Source organism: Lithobates pipiens, unplaced genomic scaffold (genome assembly GCF_037356315.1).
Source record: "Lithobates pipiens isolate NorthernLeopardFrog02 unplaced genomic scaffold, aLitPip1_a1.2 Scaffold_18, whole genome shotgun sequence".
Taxonomy (NCBI): Eukaryota; Metazoa; Chordata; class Amphibia; order Anura; family Ranidae; genus Lithobates; species Lithobates pipiens.
Window position 1 is genome coordinate 272,995,946 of NW_027507758.1, and position 21,885 is coordinate 273,017,830.

Sequence of the window (21,885 nt, forward strand, 5' to 3'; positions counted from 1 at the left end):
AATATATGTACACATGCTGGCCATTCTCTATACCTCATAGTGTTGTAAGAAGGTTTATAATCTAATCATAAAAGTCTTGCTATCCAATGCCGTATGATTTACAACCAAGGATAAATGGGCTTATGTCTTGTCTATGTTTTCCAGATGGACTGTCAAAAGAACAAGAAGAAGAAGTGCTTAGGGCTGCCAGACAAGGTAAAGTGGCAATTCTAGCTTCATCTTCCTAAACAAAAAAATATTTATATAAAGAGTATCTCTACTTTGTTGAGAAAAAAAACATTCCCCTCTGGTTCATCTATGTACTTTTCTGGAATTTTAACAGTGCAGATTCCTACCTTTTGATATTCTGAAGAAATAGCTGTTTGTCTTTGTTCATGTACTGAGTGAATCTATATAGGTGTAGTTTTATCATTTTCAGTCAGCTGCTGCACCTGCAGAGCTCTAATGATGAAAGTGACAGGGCTCACATCCTGCTCAAATCTGACTTATATATTAGTGCAGAAAGCCAATCATGCATGAGATAATTTTTAATAACCTTCAAATACAATGTGACTTGTGTAACATTTTCTTTGCATTTTTTTCCCCATAAAAGTGGAATTACTCTTTAAATTATTATTTCCATGACCACAGCATAACTTCTGACCTATTATACACTGTATAGATCCTCATGTTCTATTAGATGTACAGTATTCTTATCTTTTTTATTTCCATTCATCATAATATATCATATGGCAGATTGTCAATTCAAATCAGAACTGTTAAACCAAGAGATAGGTTACAATATTTTTAGCTACAGGACTCTGTCTGACCAGTGAAAACAACATTCAGATAACTTAACAGTTGACATATGATCATTTTGGTTGAAATTTATAAAGGCTACATTGGCTTAGTATGCTGATCAATGAAGAAATACTGAATTGTGTTAGAATATTCTTGTCAAGAACACTATAAAACTGTATTTTTACATGTTTTGGCTGATGTCTCACTGCTCATTGCAGAAACAGACTGCTCTGCAATGTTCAATAAAAAATATATAATTAATTATTATTTAATGTGTGCACTATTGAAAAAAATTGTGTGTACAATGCAGGTAGTGTGTCTTGACAAATGTTTATATGTGTGCATTTTCTACACTTAGTTATTTTTCAATGTGCTGATAAGTACTAAAACTGTAAAGGTTTTGGTTTCTGTGAAACGGGCTGGATTTCTAACTGCAAAAGATTTTTCTAGGCCCAGTGTGTATAAATGCAGTTGAACTTAAATGCCAATTTCGCTATCAATAAATCTGCACTTGTTTCCACTGTAACATTTTGAAGATCATCTGAATGTGGGTATACTGTAGGTTGGAAAATGATTGGCTGAAGTTTGCAAATGTATGGAAAGAAAAGGAGTTGGTGTTCTTTCCTTGCAGTGCGGAGGTCCCAAATTTTGTTGCCACCAGCAGTTTGTTTAATTGCTTGTCTTGGTTTCCTTCTGGTTCCCAGATGCCATCTTACAGGACAAGACTGTGATGATAGTGGTGTTTAAGGACTCCAAAACTGAGTGGTGAATGGGGTGTTGTCTTGTGATTTCACAGCTCTGTGACACTTTATCCAACCTAAAGTCTCATTCACTTTACAGATATTCTAGATTTCTTTACAACTAATAAATAAAAGTAACTACAAAAACAGAGACTTTCCATTAAGCTTCAAATATTTTTTAAACATGACCATTAAGACTTTTTGCTGTAATCAACTCACCAGTATCATCAATTATATAGATACCATAAAACTAGTCAATAAAACTAGCCATTAAACCATAAAACTAGTCATTAAAGCATTTCAGTGTACAGCATTTTTGACATGATCCATGGTGCAGGTAATTAAATCCATACCTGGTACTTGGCTTGCAATAAAACCTCTAGCACAGGTGGTAATTGGCAGGATAACACCAAGAATGCAAGAATCTATTCGCATATACTGTGCTAACGCTTACACCTAAAATGTGCACATATGATATAACTCATGATTAGTTTCTATTAACTTGTGACCAATTCTGTGTAATATTATGTTAGTTACCTAACCATAAAATATGATCATTCAAAAATATTCATATAAATCTAAAGAATTTCATTAGGACCCCTTTCACACTGAGGCAGTTTTCCAGCCCTTTAGAGCTAGAAATAGCACCTGTAAAGAACTGAAAACCGCCACTCATTAATTTCAGTGTGACTTTTCACACTGGGGCGGTGCACTTACCGGATGTTAAGAAAAGTCCTGTAAGCAGCATCTTTGGGGTGGTTTGGAAGCACTGTATTTAGCGCCCCCAATCTGCCCTGCCCATTGAAATGAATGGGCAGCGCTTTCCGAAACACCTGAAAAGCGATTCGTAAGTGCTGTAACAAGGTGATTTTAACCCCTTCTTTGGGGTTAAAAGCGCCCTGCTGGAGGCCAAAGAATACAGCTTAAACAGCAGTAAAACACAGCTATGGCACGGGCAGCCCCAGCGTGAAAGGGGTCTTAAGGAGTGATCAATAAAGTTTAATCAAACATTTCAGTACTCCTTAGCTCTTTGATTGGTTTGGGGAGAACTCAGTGAAGCCCTCTGGAAGGCTTGACAGCTCACCATTTTCCATGAAAATAACACACATAGGTGCGAGTCATTCTGAGGGCCAATGACTCTGACACACCAGATAAGACTTATGCCACTTAGAATTGGATTCTTAAGCAACAAACCAGGTGGAATATTGATAAATACTCTTCATTCATATTCCCATGTATTTAACTGTTGCCTATTGTCTATTTTTTAAATACTTTTTTCTATAAATATTTTGTTTGCACCATTTTTTATTCAAATATATATGATAATTAGAGGTTCATCTATAATGCCCTCATATTATAAAGTGTAGATCCTGTTATTATTAATGTATCTGGCTTTCCTTTTGTTCATCTCATTACCAGCAGATACATCACTCCTATATGAGAGTACCCGCTGAACCCTGCTCAGTTCTTGCACTCATGCAAGGTGGCCTTTCTCACCTCCTATCCATATATGTGCCTGTGCAAGAGAAACCCAACCCAGATCTTTGGTTTAATTTTCGCAATTTAACTCTGGACCTTACCTACTATCAGTAATGGCCTTGTATAAACTGCCTAAATTGTATACTTGATATAAGTAGTTAACATGCAGTGACTGTTCTGCACAGTATCACAAACAGGTCACAACAGTTATATATGTCACAAAAGTAAAACATAAAGTGAACATTGTTTAAAATGCAGCCCCCTCTGTTTTTGCAATTCACATCTAGCCACCTTATTATTTGTAGCTGTAAATGCATTAATGCATTTGTTTTTTGACAGTACTGGATTGTTTGCATGATTAACCACACTAGAAAATAAAACACTTCTAAAAACCTTTAATGAAATGAGATTTCATGTAGATTTATAGTACTCTCTAAAAAAAATCTCCCTAATGATAGAGCAACTGATGGCTTGCTTATACTTTCTCTAAATAAGATAATAAATCATTTGGCTCATCCCTCTAAAATGCATGTTTATGCTACATAACAATAAGCTTCTGCTTTGTATTAGAAGACATAAAGCATGGACTTTTTAGGGATAAATTAACCACTTTCAGACCGGACCATTTTGCTGGTAAATGACCAGAGGTCTTTTTACACTTTGGCACTGCGCTGCTTTAACTGGTAATTGCGCGGTCATGCAATGTTGTACCCAAACAAAATTTGCGTCCTTTTCTTCCCACAAATAGAGCTTTCTTTTGATGGTATTTGATTGCCTCTGCGATTTTTATTTTTTGCGATATAAACGTAAAAAGACCGCAAATTTTGAAAAAAAATGATATTTTCTACTTTTTGTTATTAGAAAAATCCAATAAACTCAATTTTAGTCATACATTTAGGCCAAAATGTATTCAGCCACATGTCTTTGGTAAAAAAAAAGTCAATAATTGTATATTTATTGGTTTGCGCAAAAGTTGTCACATCTACAAACTAAGGTACGTTTTCTGCAATTTACGCAGCTTTTAGTTTACGACTGCCTATCTCATTTCTTGAGGTGCTAAAATGGCAGGGCAGTACAAAACCCCCCCAAATGACCCCATTTTGGAAAGTAGACCCCCTAAGGAAATTGATAAGAGGCATGTTGAGCCCATTGAATATTTTATTTTTTTGCCTCAAGCGATTGAATAATGACAAAAAAAAAAATTTTTTTTTTTTTTTACACAAAGTTGTCACTAAATGATATATTGCTCACACATGCTATGGGCGTATGTGAAATAACACCCCAAAATAAATTCTGCTGCTTCTCCTGAGTACGGGGATACCACATATGTGGGACTTTTTGGGAGCCTAGCCGCGTACGGGGCCCCGAAAACCAAGCACCGCCTTCAGGCTTTCTAAGGGCGTACATTTTTGAGTTCACTTCTCACTACCTATTACAGTTTTGAAGGCCATAAAATGCCAAGATGGCACAAAACCCCCACAAATGACCCCATTTTAGAAAGTAGACACCCCAAGCTATTTGCTGAGAGGCATGTTGAGTTCATGGAATATTTTATATTTTGCCACAAGTTGCGGGAAAATTACAAACTTTTTTTTTTTTTTTTTTTTTTTTCACAAAGTTGTCACTAAATGATATATTGCTCACACATGCCATGGGCATATGTGAAATGACACCCCAAAATAAATTCTGCTGCTTCTCCTGAGTACGGGGATACCACATATGTGGGACTTTTTGGGAGCCTAGCCGCGTACGGGGCCCCGAAAACCAAGCACCGCCTTCAGGCTTTCTAAGGGCGTAAATTTTTGAGTTCACTTCTCACTACCTATTACAGTTTTGAAGGCCATAAAATGCCAAGATGGCACAAAACCCCCACAAATGACCCCATTTTAGAAAGTAGACACCCCAAGCTATTTGCTGAGAGGCATGTTGAGTCCATGGAATATTTTATATTTTGCCACAAGTTGCGGGAAAATTACAAACTTTTTTTTTTTTTTTTTTTTTTTCACAAAGTTGTCACTAAATGATATATTGCTCACGCATGCCATGGGCATATGTGAAATGACACCCCAAAATAAATTCTGCTGCTTCTCCTGAGTACGGGGATACCACATATGTGGGACTTTTTGGGAGCCTAGCCGCGTACGGGGCCCCGAAAACCAAGCACCGCCTTCAGGCTTTCTAAGGGCGTTACAGTTTTGAAGGCCATAAAATGCCAAGATGGCACAAACCCCCCCCAAATGACCCCATTTTGGAAAGTAGACACCCCTAAATTTAGGGGTACACTAGTGAGACTAGGTAATAAATGGCGGGTGCCCTGAAACTATAAAAAAATAACTAACCAACCAGCGTCACCTGTAACAGTTATATGGTGATCACTGGTGAAAGGGTTAACTAGGGGGCAATCAGGGGGCTTTATGCGGTAGTATATGGGGGTCCCTGGCGCTATAAAAAGCTGCGGCGAACCTAAATACCTACCTGCCTAACTAGCGTCACCTGTGACACTAATACAGCGATCAGAAAAACGATCGCTTATTAGGCTGGGTTCACACTGGAGCGATGCGGGAACGCCACGAATGCGCGGCGGGTTCCCGCATCGCATGCCTCCCGGCGGCAGTTCACACTGCCCTATGCGAACTGCTGGGAGTGTCAGTGAAATGTTACTGACACCCCCAGATCAGTTCGCATATCGCAGTGCGATCTGCAAACTCGGATCGCATGGTGTGAACACCCATGCGATCCGATTCTGCTGCGGGCCAAAAAAAGGGTCCCGTGCGAATTTGCGGCGGGTGCGGCGGGTGTGGCGGGTGCGGCGGGTGCGGCGAATGGCTGAACTCGAATCGCAAAGAGATCGGATGTGATTTGCACTGCAGTGCGGTGCGAATCACATCCGTTCTCATAAACCGCTGCAATGTGAACCCAGCCTTAGTGACACTGGCGACGGGGGGTGATCACGGGGTTAAACCTTTATTGGGGGGGTTAGGGGGGTACCTTAGAACTAAAGGGGGCTAACCCTAACTGCCCTAACAGTTATTAGTCACAAATGACACCCGCCGGGTGATCAGGGGGTTAAACCTTTATTAGGTAATAAATGGCGGGTGCCCTGAAACTATAAAAAATAACTAACCAACCAGCGTCACCTGTAACAGTTATATGGTGATCACTGGTGAAAGGGTTAACTAGGGGGCAATCAGGGGGCTTTATGCGGTAGTATATGGGGGTCCCTGGCGCTATAAAAAGCTGCGGCGAACCTAAATACCTACCTGCCTAACTAGCGTCACCTGTGACACTAATACGGCGATCAGAAAAATGATCGCTTATTAGGCTGGGTTCACACTGGAGCGATGCGGAAACGCCGCAAATCCGCGGCGGGTTCCCGCATCGCATGCCTCCCGGCGGCAGTTCACACTGCCCTATGCGAACTGCTGGGAGTGTCAGTGAAATGTTACTGACACCCCCAGATCAGTTCGCATATCGCAGTGCGATCTGCAAACTCGGATCGCATGGTGTGAACACCCATGCGATCCGATTCTGCTGCGGGCCAAAAAAAGGGTCCCGTGCGAATTTGCGGTGGGTGCGGCGGGTGTGGCGGGTGCGGCGGGTGCGGCGAATGGCTGAACTCGAATCGCACAGAGATCGGATGTGATTTGCACTGCAGTGCGGTGCGAATCACATTCGTTCTCATAAACCGCTGCAATGTGAACCCAGCCTTAGTGACACTGGCGACGGGGGGTGATCACGGGGTTAAACCTTTATTGGGGGGGTTAGGGGGGTACATTAGAACTAAAGGGGGCTAACTCTAACTGCCCTAACAGTTATTACAGTCACAAATGACACCAATGCAAAAAAAAAAAAAAAAAAAAAAAAAATGACATTGGTGTCACTGTGACTGGGGGGCAGGGGTAATTGGGGGGGTGATCGGGGGGTAAAGGGGGGGTGTGAGTGTGCCTGGCATGTTCTACTGTGTGTGTAGAGTGTTGGTGCAACTCACCGATCCGCTCTCCTCCGTGTCGGAACGGAAAATACCGACACGGAGGAGAGAATACATCACTTCCTCTCCTGTGTTTACATTACAGGAGAGGAAGTGATGTCACGGGGGATTCCTATTCGTCGGGAGCGATCGCGAGGGGGTGGCCATGAACGAATGGCCGTCCCCTCGTCCGGGATCGCTCCCGCACGAATACCGACCGCCGCAGGCACCGGGCGGGGGCCCGATCGGGCCCCCGACCCGCGGGAGGCAAGGGACGTACATGTACGCCAATATGCCTGCCCGTGCCATGCTATCGACGTACATCGTCGTGCGGCGGTCGGCAACTGGTTAAGTAAAGTCATAATTCAGTTCAGCTGCTGTCATATTGCTAGTAATTAGGCTGAAAGCACTGAGGCATTTAATCATGTATTTTTTCTAATTCTGGTACCAAATGAATGGCAGTCTTATCTTACAGTTTACCGTCTCCTATACCAGTGTAATAATGTTGTTTTATATATTTTTGTATTCAATTTTAACATAAAAATGCCCCGGGTAATATTGTCTTTTTATTTTTCCTTTTGGTTATAGTAGCTTTATACTGAGTTGTGTATTGTTAATTTTGTGCAATTTAAATGTATAGGAATGTATATTGTAAACAGAATGGACTTTACTGTATTTACTAAAGCAGTAGACAGTGATGAGCATACTTAGCAAAGGGACCCTACAAGAAAATTCTTTTTGGATCCTCCCATTCAATTAGAAGGAACAATTAGGGAATCTTGAAGAATTTGTTACACTTCTCACCTATCCTATAGTACAAGTATCCAGGTGTATTTGGCAGCAGAAGTGTGTACTAGCACTCAGCCAATCCCCCATCAAGTGTAACTAGGCCCCTCAATCTCAGAAGGCCCATCTGTGGTTGTTTAGCCTGTAAATAGAGTGGGCCCATCCCAGGAGTTAAAAATATTTAGTTAGAAAATTGAATATACACTTAGCTTAATGAATAAGGTAAGCACATTTAAATAACCAAACATCTGTAGGGAAATACAAAGAAATATATGTTTTTCTTACATGTGACATTACATTACAACCATTAAATAGAGGTTGTTGTAAGCAGTAGCATTATATCTATATGCATTTTGTTTCTAAAGCATATTTAAAAGTAAGCAACATATAAAAATATACAAAGGAGTATTTTATTATTACCCTTTGATAAGCTTAAACAAACTAGAGCACCTAAAATAAAATTTACCAAAGTTATTTTTAACAATTTGTGTTTAGAAAAATATATAAATGGATATAACATTATATAGGTATAGGTATATACCTTAGTCAGTAAACAACAAACTAATATAAGTCACATTACTAAAAGTTATGTATTGTTGCTTTAGGTAAACTGGTACATTGATCTTCTAAAATGAATCCCTACTTATCATCTCTCTACTTGGCAAAAGATAAGGACCGCTACAACCTTGAGCCCTGTAAACAATCTTTGTAGAAAACCTAAAATGGACAGTGGTTGTTTATGTAGCAGGATAAGTAAACAAATAATTTAGCTTCAATTTTGCAATCGGAGACATCAGGCTATTAGAAAGGTCAGAGAGCAATGTCAAGAATGGCAGCCTACAAATTTCTAGTCATGATCAGTATTACACTGCAGGCATCAACACAATTACTAGAACCCAGGCTACAAAAGTTACCCAGAGCTGACATCATTAGTGGGAAATTGCTTTCTTCACAGCCAATGTCTTCAAATGACTAAATATGCTGTTTGCTTAAAAACTCAAGAAGCAAGATTTAATATCAGGGCCACTAATATTTACCCACAAAATGCATATTTTTATTTTTTTTGAATGAAGAATCAGAGAAAAATACTGTATGAGAAACAAGATCAGTAGGAGCACAGGCTAAAGACTCCTCACCAAATACCTGTACGGATATGAAGAATAAGACTACCATCACAAACACCAACCATTCTAAAATTTTAGCCTGGAGGAAACCTTAAAATAACTACATTAGAATGATCAGTGAACTATAGATATAAAACATAAATTAAATAATAAAAAATGTGGCATATCTAGAGTATTTGACATCTAATATATATATACAATCCAACACTGTGCATATAAAAAAAAGAAAAGATAAAAAATATATATACATGTACACAGTCCAGCACGCCAGTGCAATCAGTGACCATCTATCTTCACTTCTTCTAGTGACTTGTTTCCTCTCCATCAAACCCTGCTCACCTTAAATACATTAGAATTAGGCTCATCTGTGCCATTCAAGCAACTTTCTCATGTATCATCAAATAAAATTCACATGGAACATAAAGGCAGAAAACATAACGTTCTCTATTTCCAAAAATATATTTATTAAACCCCAGTACAGAATATTTTCAACTTACTCGCCACAGCCTCAATCTGCTCACCGCTCCACACTGAGATGGCAGAGGCATGACATCACAGGCTTGACTCTTCCCACCTAGATGTGTTGCATCCTCCGATTTGGCTTCTTCAGTAGGCCTGCTGAAGAAGCTCAATGTGGAGAAGCCTGTGAAGTTCCGCCGCCGCCATCTTAGTGTAGAGTAGTGAGCAGGTTGAGGATGCGGTATTACACAGTGCATTGTGTTTTTTTTTCTGTAAGTGTTTTGTATTGACTGGGGGGTTTTAATAAATACATTTTGGAACTAGAGAGAACTATGTTTTCTACCTTTTCTGTTCCATGTGAATTATATTTCATGAGAGCACTTGGAATCAGATGGCCAATCCATCCTGTGTCCTATATCTGAGGAAAGGTGGGGAGTGATTACTTACCTGGAAAACTCCACTGGACCCTTTCCAATGGCTCTGTAAAGATGTCAGACAAAACTTACATAGGCACTAATAAGCAGGATATCAATCTGCCACTGCTCAAGCAACCCCTGGCAATCTCTGGAGAGCTCAGGTTTAGAAAGGCTGAAATAAATCAATATTAACTCTTTTTCTTCAGCAATCTACCCTTTTCTTAAAAGGAAGCTATAGCATATTTTGGTGAGTACACATTTTAAGTTGTCAATGTGCAAACATTTTTCTTATTGTGTAATACCTTCTACCAGCCTGTGACCAGCTTTGCTACCATAAACTAGTGTATAACAATTATTACCATAACATGTCAAAAGACAAAAAAGAATTAAATGTTTTATAATTAGCGACATGGAAATCGATCTGAACATCATAAAAACTATTAAAGTATAAGTAAACCCCCCTATCGTTTTCAGCCAAGGAGGTGTAGTGATATAGTATATAAAGTATAGCGGTGGTTAGATGATTAACTCGTTACTATAAGTACTCTTCCGCAGCAACCCAATTCTTCCAGAGAGATGCACTTTATTGACTTCCAATACAGAACAAAGTCTTGCAACAGATGACAAAATATCCAACAGAGTAAATCTTATCAATATAGTAAATATTCAGATCCCCATATTTCCTCAGACCTAGGTGCCTTCACGAACACACCCCAGACAAGACTGCCTGAATGCCAGCTTGAATGTCCTCTCAAGTACTGGTCTGACACGGGGGGGGGGGGGGTTGGGGGGTTCTGCTAGGTCAACCAAATGTTTCCCATGAATACCTCCCTCCAATCTAATTACCATCAATAAATACTTTTTCTATGGTCCTACAACTTCCTTAAGTTAAAACAATGTATCCATTGAAATGTTCAATTACCTTAACAGGCCATACCTCACACACCCAGGTAGACTTGCATAAGATTAACACATCAAAGGGTCTTCAGCTGCCCCTTTGATATGTTTTTGATACTACCTTTTGGTCAACAAGTCCCCTTTGATATGTGTAATTGAGTTGGCTTGGACAAGTCACTCAGTCAACTGAAATATGCCCTGTTCAATCTTGTACTGTATGTGTCTATATAACACCATATATAAAATACATGGACATACATATATATATACATATATATTACAACATATACCCCCACTTGGGTCGGTTCTAACTACTAGAACTGACCCATAAATCAAACAACAAAAAATATCATCATGATTTAAGGTAATGAATGCTTTACAATGGCTCATCTAAAATATGACGATGAAACTGGTTACATCTCTCTTCACCAGCCTCTAAAATATCCCCATGAAACAGTTGTTAGATAATATAAAACTTTAGACCATGACTGGAAAAGGATTTGGTAAACATCCATGGTCATATAGCTGTTAGGCTTTATATCACATCAAGATCTTGAATATTGCGCAAAGACGAGCTGATGTCACAGTCCATTCTTCTGTCTGACTTCATCACATCTCTCACCATCTCACTGAAAGTAAACTTGGTATGCTCTGGGAGCTCCAATCCACAGTCCAGGATTCCCTCATCTCCAGGTTCAAGGTTTTCATTTTTAAAGATGCTTCTACACAAATATTCTACTTTCATCTTCATAATAAATGTAATAATCAATGTACCAGCACTCAGTTTCAAGGTCAAAAGGTTTGGATATGGCAGTAAAAACTCTGTGCTGCAAAATATTTACTTGCACTTGACATTCATGAGTCCATCTGAGCATTTTACAATTCACATCTGCTTCTTTCCATTTCCTATTTGAGCAACGATGACCTGTTGTGTACCTGTCAAGTACCTGAATTTGTTAATTGCCAGCCACAATTTGCTTTTGTAAGTTGCTGTATGCCAGCAACTCATTGCCTTCGATAGAGCAGTTACTTGGATCATTCAGTCCATAATTCCACCTGAATGGTATATCAACATATCCATATACCCCCATATGATGGTTCACATAGAATCAGCTTGACATCAGTGTTTATCAGATCTTCTATCCAGACAAAGCAGCAGTGGAAATTCTTGCCAGTATCCTTCCTCACCATGAAAGGTAGAAAGGTATTTTTTCATCCATATGTCATAGCCTTTAGTATATTATAAACAACTGATTCAACAAAGTTTCAAATTATGACTGGAGTCATGAATTTCACTCACCCCTCTTATAAATTTAGGAAAACCACCCAACATGCTATAACTTATGCTATACCAAGCCATCGTGCAGCATCTCACCTTAGATGTCAAATATATTGATCAATATGCAATATGTAATATGTACGGATGTTTTGAAAATTATTTTAGTGTTCGCTCTGGTTTTAACATAAGGTTCAAGAAATAAAACATAGTGAAATATAAAAAATTAAAAGCAAAATATATCTGGGAAAGGGGGAAAAATAAAAATAAAAAATAGGGCATTGAGGAAGAAAAGTCCATTGAAAAGAAAAGAATGTTCAAAAAAAAAGGTCCATTGCTTGATAAATATTGAGAGAGTCCATGAATTCAGAGTTTCTCCCCCACTAGCCAGCAATTTAAGATACTTCTAGTGCTTCTGCTATTCACATGCAAACGAGCATCACCGGCAATATCTGAAAGACAAAAAACTCTCCAACAAAAAACTCATTAGCAAGGTCTTCAAACATTATTTGAAGTTAAAACAAAGTACTATTTACACATTTACAGTTTGAAGCTAATTCACCCCCACTGCTAGAGAAGTGTCATTTGCATTCAAAAACAGATCTGGAGAATGTACATCTTCATTTATGCCACCCGGCAATCTGTTCAACTTTTCCAATAATGTGTAATGTTCTATTTTCATCTTATCGTACTCAATCTTCAGGTGGTCATATTTCTGTTTTAACTGAGAAAATGGTATCCAGGTCTTGGACCTTTTCTTATTATTTTGGTCAGCTCTGTTTTTCAAATTAATATCACCTATGTTTGACCCGGAGTCTCCTCCCTGGGTGTTATCATAAGATATTATCTTTTGATCTTTATGTTCAGTATTTGTCCTAAACAGTTTGGCTAAATCATTTTTGACAGCTTGCTCATTTGACTTTCTCCATAAATGGTCTGCTCTCAACAATACGTCTTTTAAATCACGAGGATTTGGCGTAACTAATAAGATATTTTGTTTGATATCTTCATGCAAAGCATCTAGAAACATACTCATATGTATCAAGCCACCATGCTCAAATGCAAGATTATTGCTGACCAATAATTCCATAATAGTAGATATCCTGTGTGACAATTCATAGGGAGATTCATTTTGCATTTGTTGGATCTTCCCATGAATAGTAACATCGGAACGTACACCATACAAAACACATAATAATTCCAGTAATATGTCCCTTGTCCTCACAGGCTGAATACAGATCTGTTTAATTCTCATCCAAAGTCCACTTCCTATAGAATGTTGCAAAACTCTTTCTAAGTCAGATAGGTTTAGACTGTACACATCTCTGACATTCTGCAAGTCACAAAACCATTTTAAAAATCTGTTCAAATCATGACAGGGAATCCTTCCTATTTCTTTAACAATTGCATCTAATTCTTTTGGTTTCAAAGGCTTCATTACCAGCTGAACTTCACCTGTATTATTAATATTGTTATAAATTGTGGAGGTCACAGTGGGTGCGGCTGGCAACGAATTATCAGATTTAATATGAGGTTCTCTATCATTTGATAGAAAGTTTGTGTTTGTACTTTGCTGCAGATTGTTGAATCCAAGATTTGATGCATATCTGCATTCCTGAGATCTCTTCTCTAATTCCATAATTCTTAATTTTAATCTCTCATTTTCCTCTGATAATTCATCACAGCGTTTAGATTTCTCAAGCAAAGCTCCCCCAATGGTAACTGCATGCAATTTTAAATTTACTGTCTCAGTATCTGATTGGTTTTGTAACCTCTCACAAACATTGTTGCTATTAGCAACTGCATTCTGTAACTGGGTAATTTCCTCAACCTTACCCTTCAAAGAACTTTCCATGGTTAAACAGCAAGATAATAAGCCCTGCACAATACAACCTTTCCTTTTACTTTCTGAAATGTTGCTATCAAAAATATTTTTCTCTAAAAATTCCTTCATCACAGTCCACGTCTGCTTACATTTTTCTGGAATTTCATAAGGACCGCCATGACGCTTAATACATTTTAATACCCATCTGTTAACCTTATCATCACTGACACTAGCTTCACACTGAGTAAGCATTTTGACTATATTTCTAATAATTAAAAAAAAAGAAATATTTTACTCACCACATTAGTTACTCCTTCAGCCTCCAGTTCAGGTCTTCTGGTACACGATAGTCCTTTTCTTGTTGTTTCCAGTCTCCAGAGAATAATTCTGGGGTTCCAAACTTCTTTAATTTTGTAGATCAGACTCTCTTATGTCACAACCAGACATTAGAGTCACAGCACAGGTCTCCATCAGACTTCCGTCCACCTCACAGGAATGTTGTCATCACCGACTTCTGTTACTAAGTCCTGAAAATGCTCTTCTGGTCACTTGTCACGGCACCAATGTAGTGATATAATATATAAAGTATAGCGGTGGTTAGATGATTAACTCGTTACTATAAGTACTCTTCCGCAGCAACCCAATTCTTCCAGAGAGATGCACTTTATTGACTTCCAATACAGAACAAAGTCTTGCAACAGATGACAAAATATCCAACAGAGTAAATCTTATCAATATAGTAAATATTCAGATCCCCATATTTCCTCAGACCTAGGTGCCTTCACGAACACACCCCAGACAAGACTGCCTGAATGCCAGCTTGAATCTCCTCTCAAGTACTGGTCTGACACGGGGGGGGGGGGGGGGGTTCTGCTAGGTCAACCAAATGTTTCCCATGAATACCTCCCTCCAATCTAATTACCATCAATAAATACTTTTTCTATGGTCCTACAACTTCCTTAAGTTAAAACAATGTATCCATTGAAATGTTCAATTACCTTAACAGGCCATACCTCACACACCCAGGTAGACTTGCATAAGATTAACACATCAAAGGGTCTTCAGCTGCCCCTTTGATATGTTTTTGATACTACCTTTTGGTCAACAAGTCCCCTTTGATATGTGTAATTGAGTTGGCTTGGACAAGTCACTCAGTCAACTGAAATATGCCCTGTTCAATCTTGTACTGTATGTGTCTATATAACACCATATATAAAATACATGGACATACATATATATATATATATACATATATATTACAACAGGAGGCTGCCATCTTTACCTCTGTTTAATCTACAACTGCCATTATGCTGCACATGTGATCGGTTATGAAACCAGCCATTGGAGGGTTTGACAGTTTGGTTGAGAGCACAACCAATGGGCGTGTTACATTTCCATCATGTGCCAGATATGATATGTTTTATGGATGGGTTTAATTCCACTTTCATTTCAACTTACTAAAAGAGTAGAAAATGTTCACTTGGGAAAATGAGTGTTTACTTACAGTAGCTGATTTTTGCCTGCACCTGATTGGATGACTGAAGTAAATACATCTCTGCAGAGGGACTATTCTCTACTCTTCCTAGCATCACCTAGGCATGCTATTGAAAGAGATTTTGCATGTTAAAAGTTCCACTTTAAGCATTACTAAAATTGCTGCTCCCCACAAAATAAAATGTAAATATATATATATATATATTTGCTTTGGTATCTCTCAGGAAATTGCCCAGCTCCATGCCATTTGTTTGACAATCCCCAGCATTTTATCCAAGAAAATGGCCATTTGTTTTTGTTTTTTAACATTCAGTTTCCATTGATTTCAACTTGGGTTTGGAACTGGCACCTGAAGTTTAGTCTTGTTCACTAAATTTGCTCTGAACCAAACCCAGATATGTTTGTTATATCACAAATTTTTTGATAGATCTGCACATTTATATGACCTTTAGTATGGTTTGTGGCAGTGTTGTTCAACTTAATAATTCTTTTGAAACCTAAGTACAGCCCCTAACAGGTCCCAAGGGCTGCACAATAGTTTTTTTTTTTGTATTATTTGCTATTAATACATTTCAACATCCATTTGTGTGAAACCTAATGTGAAGTTAAGATTGCGGTCATTAAAAGTCTGAATAACAGCTAACATATTTGTTGAAACATGGGGATTAATAAGGAAGGGTATGATTTCTGATTTCATTAATTTAAGAATAGCTACGGCACTGCCCCATATCAATTATAGCACCCCACCACCAACCACAGCATATCCTCCCATTATCCAAAGCACCGCCATCATCTGTCAGTCATTCTGCTTCTCTCCATTTACAGTGTTCCCTTCTTGTCACCACACCCCCACCTAGCTATCTGTCAACTGGTATCACAACCCCTTCCTGTAGCAGCTGTACCACCCACTATCAATCATAGAACCACCTCCACCATTCAGTTACTGCTGTACCTGCTTTGAGTCACAATTCCCTCTAGCTCTCTCTCCTATCAATTAAAGATTCCTGTATACCCCTCAAGACACCACACCATATATACACTTATTTACTACATACTCCACTATCACACCTGAAGCAAGCCACATATTCTACTGATGATGGAAAAGAAGGCAGAGTTATTGGGAGGTGCATGCAGTACTATTGCCAGGGGTTTTCTACTCCTGATTGGCTAAAGTGGGGTGAGTTTTGCCAATCTGTGTGCTGCTGTCAGGGGGACCCTGGAAAGGAGTGCTGGGCATTGCTGTACCACGCTTCTATACAGCTGGCACTGAATTACGTCTGACACATTGGTAGCTTTATTTTTTTTTCTGGTAACAAACAAATTAAGTGGGATCACATGCTAATCCCTAGGGGTCTGTAATTAAACTTCATGCTTCTGAATGCTTTTTAATTTCAATATTTATTTATTAGTTTTTGACAAATTGTCAATACAGAAGAAAAACAAGGAGGACAACTAAGACACTTAGATTTGGTTAGCTTCATAGGTAATGACATAGGCATCAAACTAAATATTCAGCGTTAATGTCACACGTGACCATTACTGGTCTATTCATGTTGTCTATGCATGTCCTTAGTCAGTCCTAGTACCAACAACTAGGACTGAGTTATATTTAATACACTTTTATTGAAGATTTGACAGTATAACAAGATAATGGCGTTTACATATATTGTCAGGTAACAAACCATCCTATCATTTATGAGGTAATGCAGCTAACTTCTGTGCGGACCTATCTTTTGTTACCTTCTCTCATTACCACCAAAAGTGTGATCTATATTAGTATATTGACATAAAAATAATTTGTATATGGCCATAGGGCTAGGTAAACACATTCTGCTCTATAAGTTCAGGGGTATAATCCACAAACTATGAAACAAAATAAATGTAGACACTAACCTCTGCAAGAAAAGAAAACAAACTTAAATATAAAATCGGAGGAAGGATACGCTTAGTGCTCAAGCATCTTTATTCCATACTATGAGTTAGCTGCTCTCATATGAAATCCAGTGTTTCCACTTTAGGTCAAACACTTGCATTGTTTCCATAATCATGTGATGTACCCTTTCCCTAAATTTGATAATTTCCATTCTCTGTAATACCTGAGGCTATGGCACCATTGAAGTTCTCCAATTCAATGCGATGGCCCACAAGACAACACAGAACAGCGTGTGGGCCAGTTTCTGTGCTGACACCGCTACCTCAGGCATCCACGCAAAGATAAGGCACATTGGTGCGTTCAGTGAGACTAGAGAGTCTGTTATTTGACTTGCCTTATTGGCTACCTTCTGCCATGGTGGTTGGAGAGCTGGACAGCTCCAAAAGGTATGGAGAAGAGTACTTGCCATCTGACAGCCCCTAAAGCAGGCTTCTGGAACTGTGGGGTAAAACAAATGCACTCTACTAGGGGTCAGATACCATCTAGCATGGAGTTTCACTACCATTTCTTTGATGGCCATAGGGCGCGTGCATTTATGCATGTTAAGCAGCATCCCAGACCAGACCTCCGGGGCTAACTCCCGGTCCAGTCCTGTTTCCCACCTGACCATCACGAGGACTTATCTGGTAGGCGCTGTCCATTTAGAAAACTATAGATCTGAGATCTAATACCTTTAACTCTGGCAAAATTAGCACATATAGATTCATAGGAAGTGAGACTAGGACTTGTGTTAAGCCCATGTAGGCATTCATAAAATTGTCTGATCTGGAGGTATTTAAAGAATTCTGTTCTCGGGGGCCATATATTGTGGAAGGTATGTGAAAGTGCAAAAATTAGAATCTTACATCAGGTAGGAATATGTGACCAGGGCGTTCTGCATCCATCACCTGTATTCCTCTTGAGAATCTCAAGTGGGAGGGAATCTACTATCCCCCAAGAATGGCATTAGGGGAGGTTTTAGAGATGAGTTTACATTTTTGATGGTATAGGGACCATAGGTGGAGGTATTGTGTAACTATGCTATTAAGTGGGCTCGGGTCTCTGGTCCTAATAGTATCATTGCAAAGCAGTCACTGTAAGTATAATGGACAGACTGAGGCCTTTTCAAATTGGAGCCAGGAAATCGAGGATGGGGTATGCTATTGTGCCGTCTGTGCTAGTCTAACTGCCAAAAAGTACCTCCAGAGGTCTGGGAGGCCTAAGCCTCCATGAGAAGAGTGCATATGCACAATCAACTTGCCAAATCTGGGTTTCTTACCTTTCCATATAAATGTGTTAATCTCCTTTTGTATCTGCTCAATGGTCTGGTGGGAAACATATACTGGCAAGGCCCTAAAGTAATACAGCAATTTGGATAAGATGGACATCTTAATGGCTGTAACTCTTACCAACAGGGAAAAGTACAAGTTAGCCCAAAGCTTCAACCATTGCTTAACTTTTCTAAAAGTTTGTGAGTAATTTGCATTATACATATCCCTCAATGAAGGGGGCAGTCTAACCCCTAAATATTGTAGGGAATTAACATTTATGGAGAAGCCAAAAGAGCCCCTTATGGTGTCTCTTAATTCTGTTGGTATATTTATTGGAAGGGCCGCACACTTATTCAAATTCACACCCAGGCCTGGGAAGGTGTAAAACTCTCCTAGTATCTCAACCAGGTGTGGGAGGGATCTAGCTAGGACACTGTCTATATATTGCCATAGCACACTATCGAAGGCCTTATGTATGTCTAGCAATAAAAATTAGAACTTTACGAGCAAAGAGGTCAGCGTCCTGAATGATGTTAGTGGCCAGGCCGATATTATCTGTGATCTGCCTGGCAGGAATAAAACCCACCTGTTCTGGACCAATCAGTGACGTAATTATAGGGGCCAGGCGATCTATTAAAAGTTTCCCAAGATCTTGATGTCATTATTAAGGACCGGGATAGGCCTAAGGTTTTGTGGGATTGAGTGGTCCTTATTTGATTTATGGATCAGTGTCATATTCGCATGTAACATCTCATCAGGAAGCTTGTGAACCTGAAGGATATAATTGAATAGTTTTGCGAGTCTAGGGGCTAGGGTATCTGCAATTTTTTTATAATATGTGGGAGTGTATCCATCTGGACCCAGGACTTTCAATAGTTTTAGGGATTTAATGATTGCCAGAATCTCTTGGTCTGAGCATGGGGCGTTCAAGCTCTGTAGCTGCTCCTCCATCAGGGTTGGGAGGTTCAATGAGGTGAGCGACTAAATTATATTTAAGAAGTAGAAGAAGTATAATAACAATGAAGACAAATAAAAGAAAATAAGAAAAAAAAAAACACCTTAAATGATTAACCGTTTTAACAATTGCTATACAGTCAGAGTCTTTATCTTTATTATGGTTCTATATAAAGAATCGTTTATATTTCCTCAATGTTATTTCGTACCATGCTACCCATCTTTTCCACAGATAGTTAGTTTGGTTGTCATTATAACTTCCTGGATTGGTTGGGCTAGTTGGTCACTTCAACGATGCACCAACACTAGTCTTGCGCTCAAAAGGATGTGGACGGCTATATTTCTGATGTCTGACGGTAGTGATTCTATATTTAGTGACAAAAGTGTGAGGCCTGGTGACAGGGGAATTTTTATGTTCAGCACTTGTGTAAGTAATCAAAATACCCCCGTCCAGAAAGTAGCGATAGCTGGGCAGAACCAGAGTATATGATATAGTGTACGTACTGCTCCACAGTTCCTCCAGCATGTATGTGGGGTTTGTGTGGGGTTTGTGGAGAGAATTTTTGCTATCCTATAGGGTGTTAGATGCAACTTGAGCTAACATTTTTGTGTTAGTTCCCATAAGTTCACACGTTTGGTTGCTGCGTATGTGATGCGGAGCACCTCTTGCCTCTGTTCAGAGGAGTAATTCGTTCTTAGGTCTTTCTCCCACGCATGTATGTGGAATGTTTTGTTAAATATGGCTTTGTTATTAAGCTGATTGTAGAAAAATAATATCCCTTTTATCGTGGTGTTAGGTGTAAGTAGTAACTACTCGCCAAAGTAATGTTATGGTGATGTTTAAGTTGGAATAGATAAAATGTGTTATCTGTATGTAGGTGTAATATTCTGAGTTAGTTAGTATCTGTAGGGATCTAAAGGTTTTGGGAGCTGGGCCTATTATTATGTCCTCTAGTCTCTTTATCCCTTTTTCCACTCATTTCGTTATAGTTATATCAGGTATGATGGTAGGTAAGCTTCGGAGAGGCAGAGGAAGTGAAGAAGATGTGGAGTCTTGAAAGAAGGTTTTTAGGAGGGTTCTCTAAGCCTGAAGGGAGGCTCTTATAGTAGCGGACAGTGTCTTAGTTCATATTGGCTAGCGAGGAGGAAGTGCTATAGGTTATTTTCCCTGCGTTTGGATCTTTTCAAGTTCTTCCCATCTAGTGCTGGTATTTTTGTGGGAACCGTGTCTTCAGTTAAGTTAAGATTGATCCATTGATCCATAAGTATTGCTATTGCACTCCTGCTTTCCTAGTTGTGGTTAGTCTAGAGAATGCACACCTCACCTTTCTGCCTTGCCATAGATAGCGGTTGATTATTGATTGGGCTTTATTGAAAAAAGTGTTAGGTACAGGAATAGGGAGTGTTCTGAACAAGTACAGGAATTGGGGGAGAAGGATTATCTTAAAGGCTGCCAGCTGACCCGACCAGGAGAGTTCTGTTTTCACTAAGTCTTGGAGCTTGGAACCTAGCCTGTCCAGGAATGGTGAATAATTTGCCCTGAATAGTTCAACTGTTGGTGCTAATGTTATTCCTAGATAACTTACACCTGTGGAGCCCCATGTATACGGCTATATTTCTGTGAGTTTTTGTTGTAGTGTAAGAGGTATGTTGAGCCCTAGAATGTATGACATGGTATAATTTGCTCTGTGGTAGGAAAAGCCATTATATCTGATGCACCAAAGCCAAGGAAGACTCTACATCTGTGAGCATAAGAATAATGTCTTTTTCAAACAAGCTGATTGTATTTGATGACTTATGGCGTAAACTCAGTGATATGGGGATAGTTACGAATGCAACTTTCCGTTTGTGATATTAAATGGGGTGGAAAGGACGCCAGAAGTATACACCTGAGCAGGTTTGATTTATAAGGCCATAATTGCAGAGAGTATTGGGCCTACAAAGCCGAATGTCTCCAGCACCTTAGACAGGTACCCCCAATGTATCCAGTCAAAGGCCTTCTCTGCATCTAAAGCCAGAAGCAGAGAAAGCATTCCATTTAATTTTGCATGGTGAATAATGTTTATGAGATGTCTTGTTGCATCAGTGGATCTGGTGCCTTTAGTGAATCCTGATTGGTCAGGATGTATGAGCTGAGGGAGAATATCAATTAATCGCAAAGCAATTCATTTAGCATATAGTTTTAAGTCATTATTAAGGAGTGATATTGGTCTAAAATTCTGGGGGGTAGAGAAGTATTTTCCCAGCTTAGGTAAGGTTACTATCAATGCCTTTAACATTTCTGGAGGAAAGGACAAGGAGGCAGTTGCTGCATTATAGATGTTTTCTAAGTGGTGCAATGTTATTTGTTTGAAAGTTTTGTAATATTCCCCAATGTACCCATCTGGACCCGGGATTTATTTGATGACAATGTATCAATTACTTTAAGTACTTCTTGGTCTGTAAAGGGTGAAATAAGCTGTATTAACTGAGCTGGGGTTGATTGGGTTGATATGTGTTTGGATC

At 39.2% G+C, this 21,885-nt stretch overlaps 1 protein-coding gene across 50 annotated transcripts in view; it reads left to right on the plus strand.

Annotated features, from left to right (window-relative positions):
• Positions 1-21,885, plus strand: part of TRDN (triadin) — a 1,056,665-nt gene that overhangs the window by 536,916 nt on the left and 497,864 nt on the right. For all 50 annotated transcript variants that reach the window (XM_077486957.1, XM_077486959.1, XM_077486986.1 and 47 more), the window contains one exon: positions 145-195. In XM_077486957.1, the coding sequence (XP_077343083.1) occupies positions 145-195 (51 nt within the window). The remainder of the gene's footprint in view (positions 1-144; positions 196-21,885) is intronic.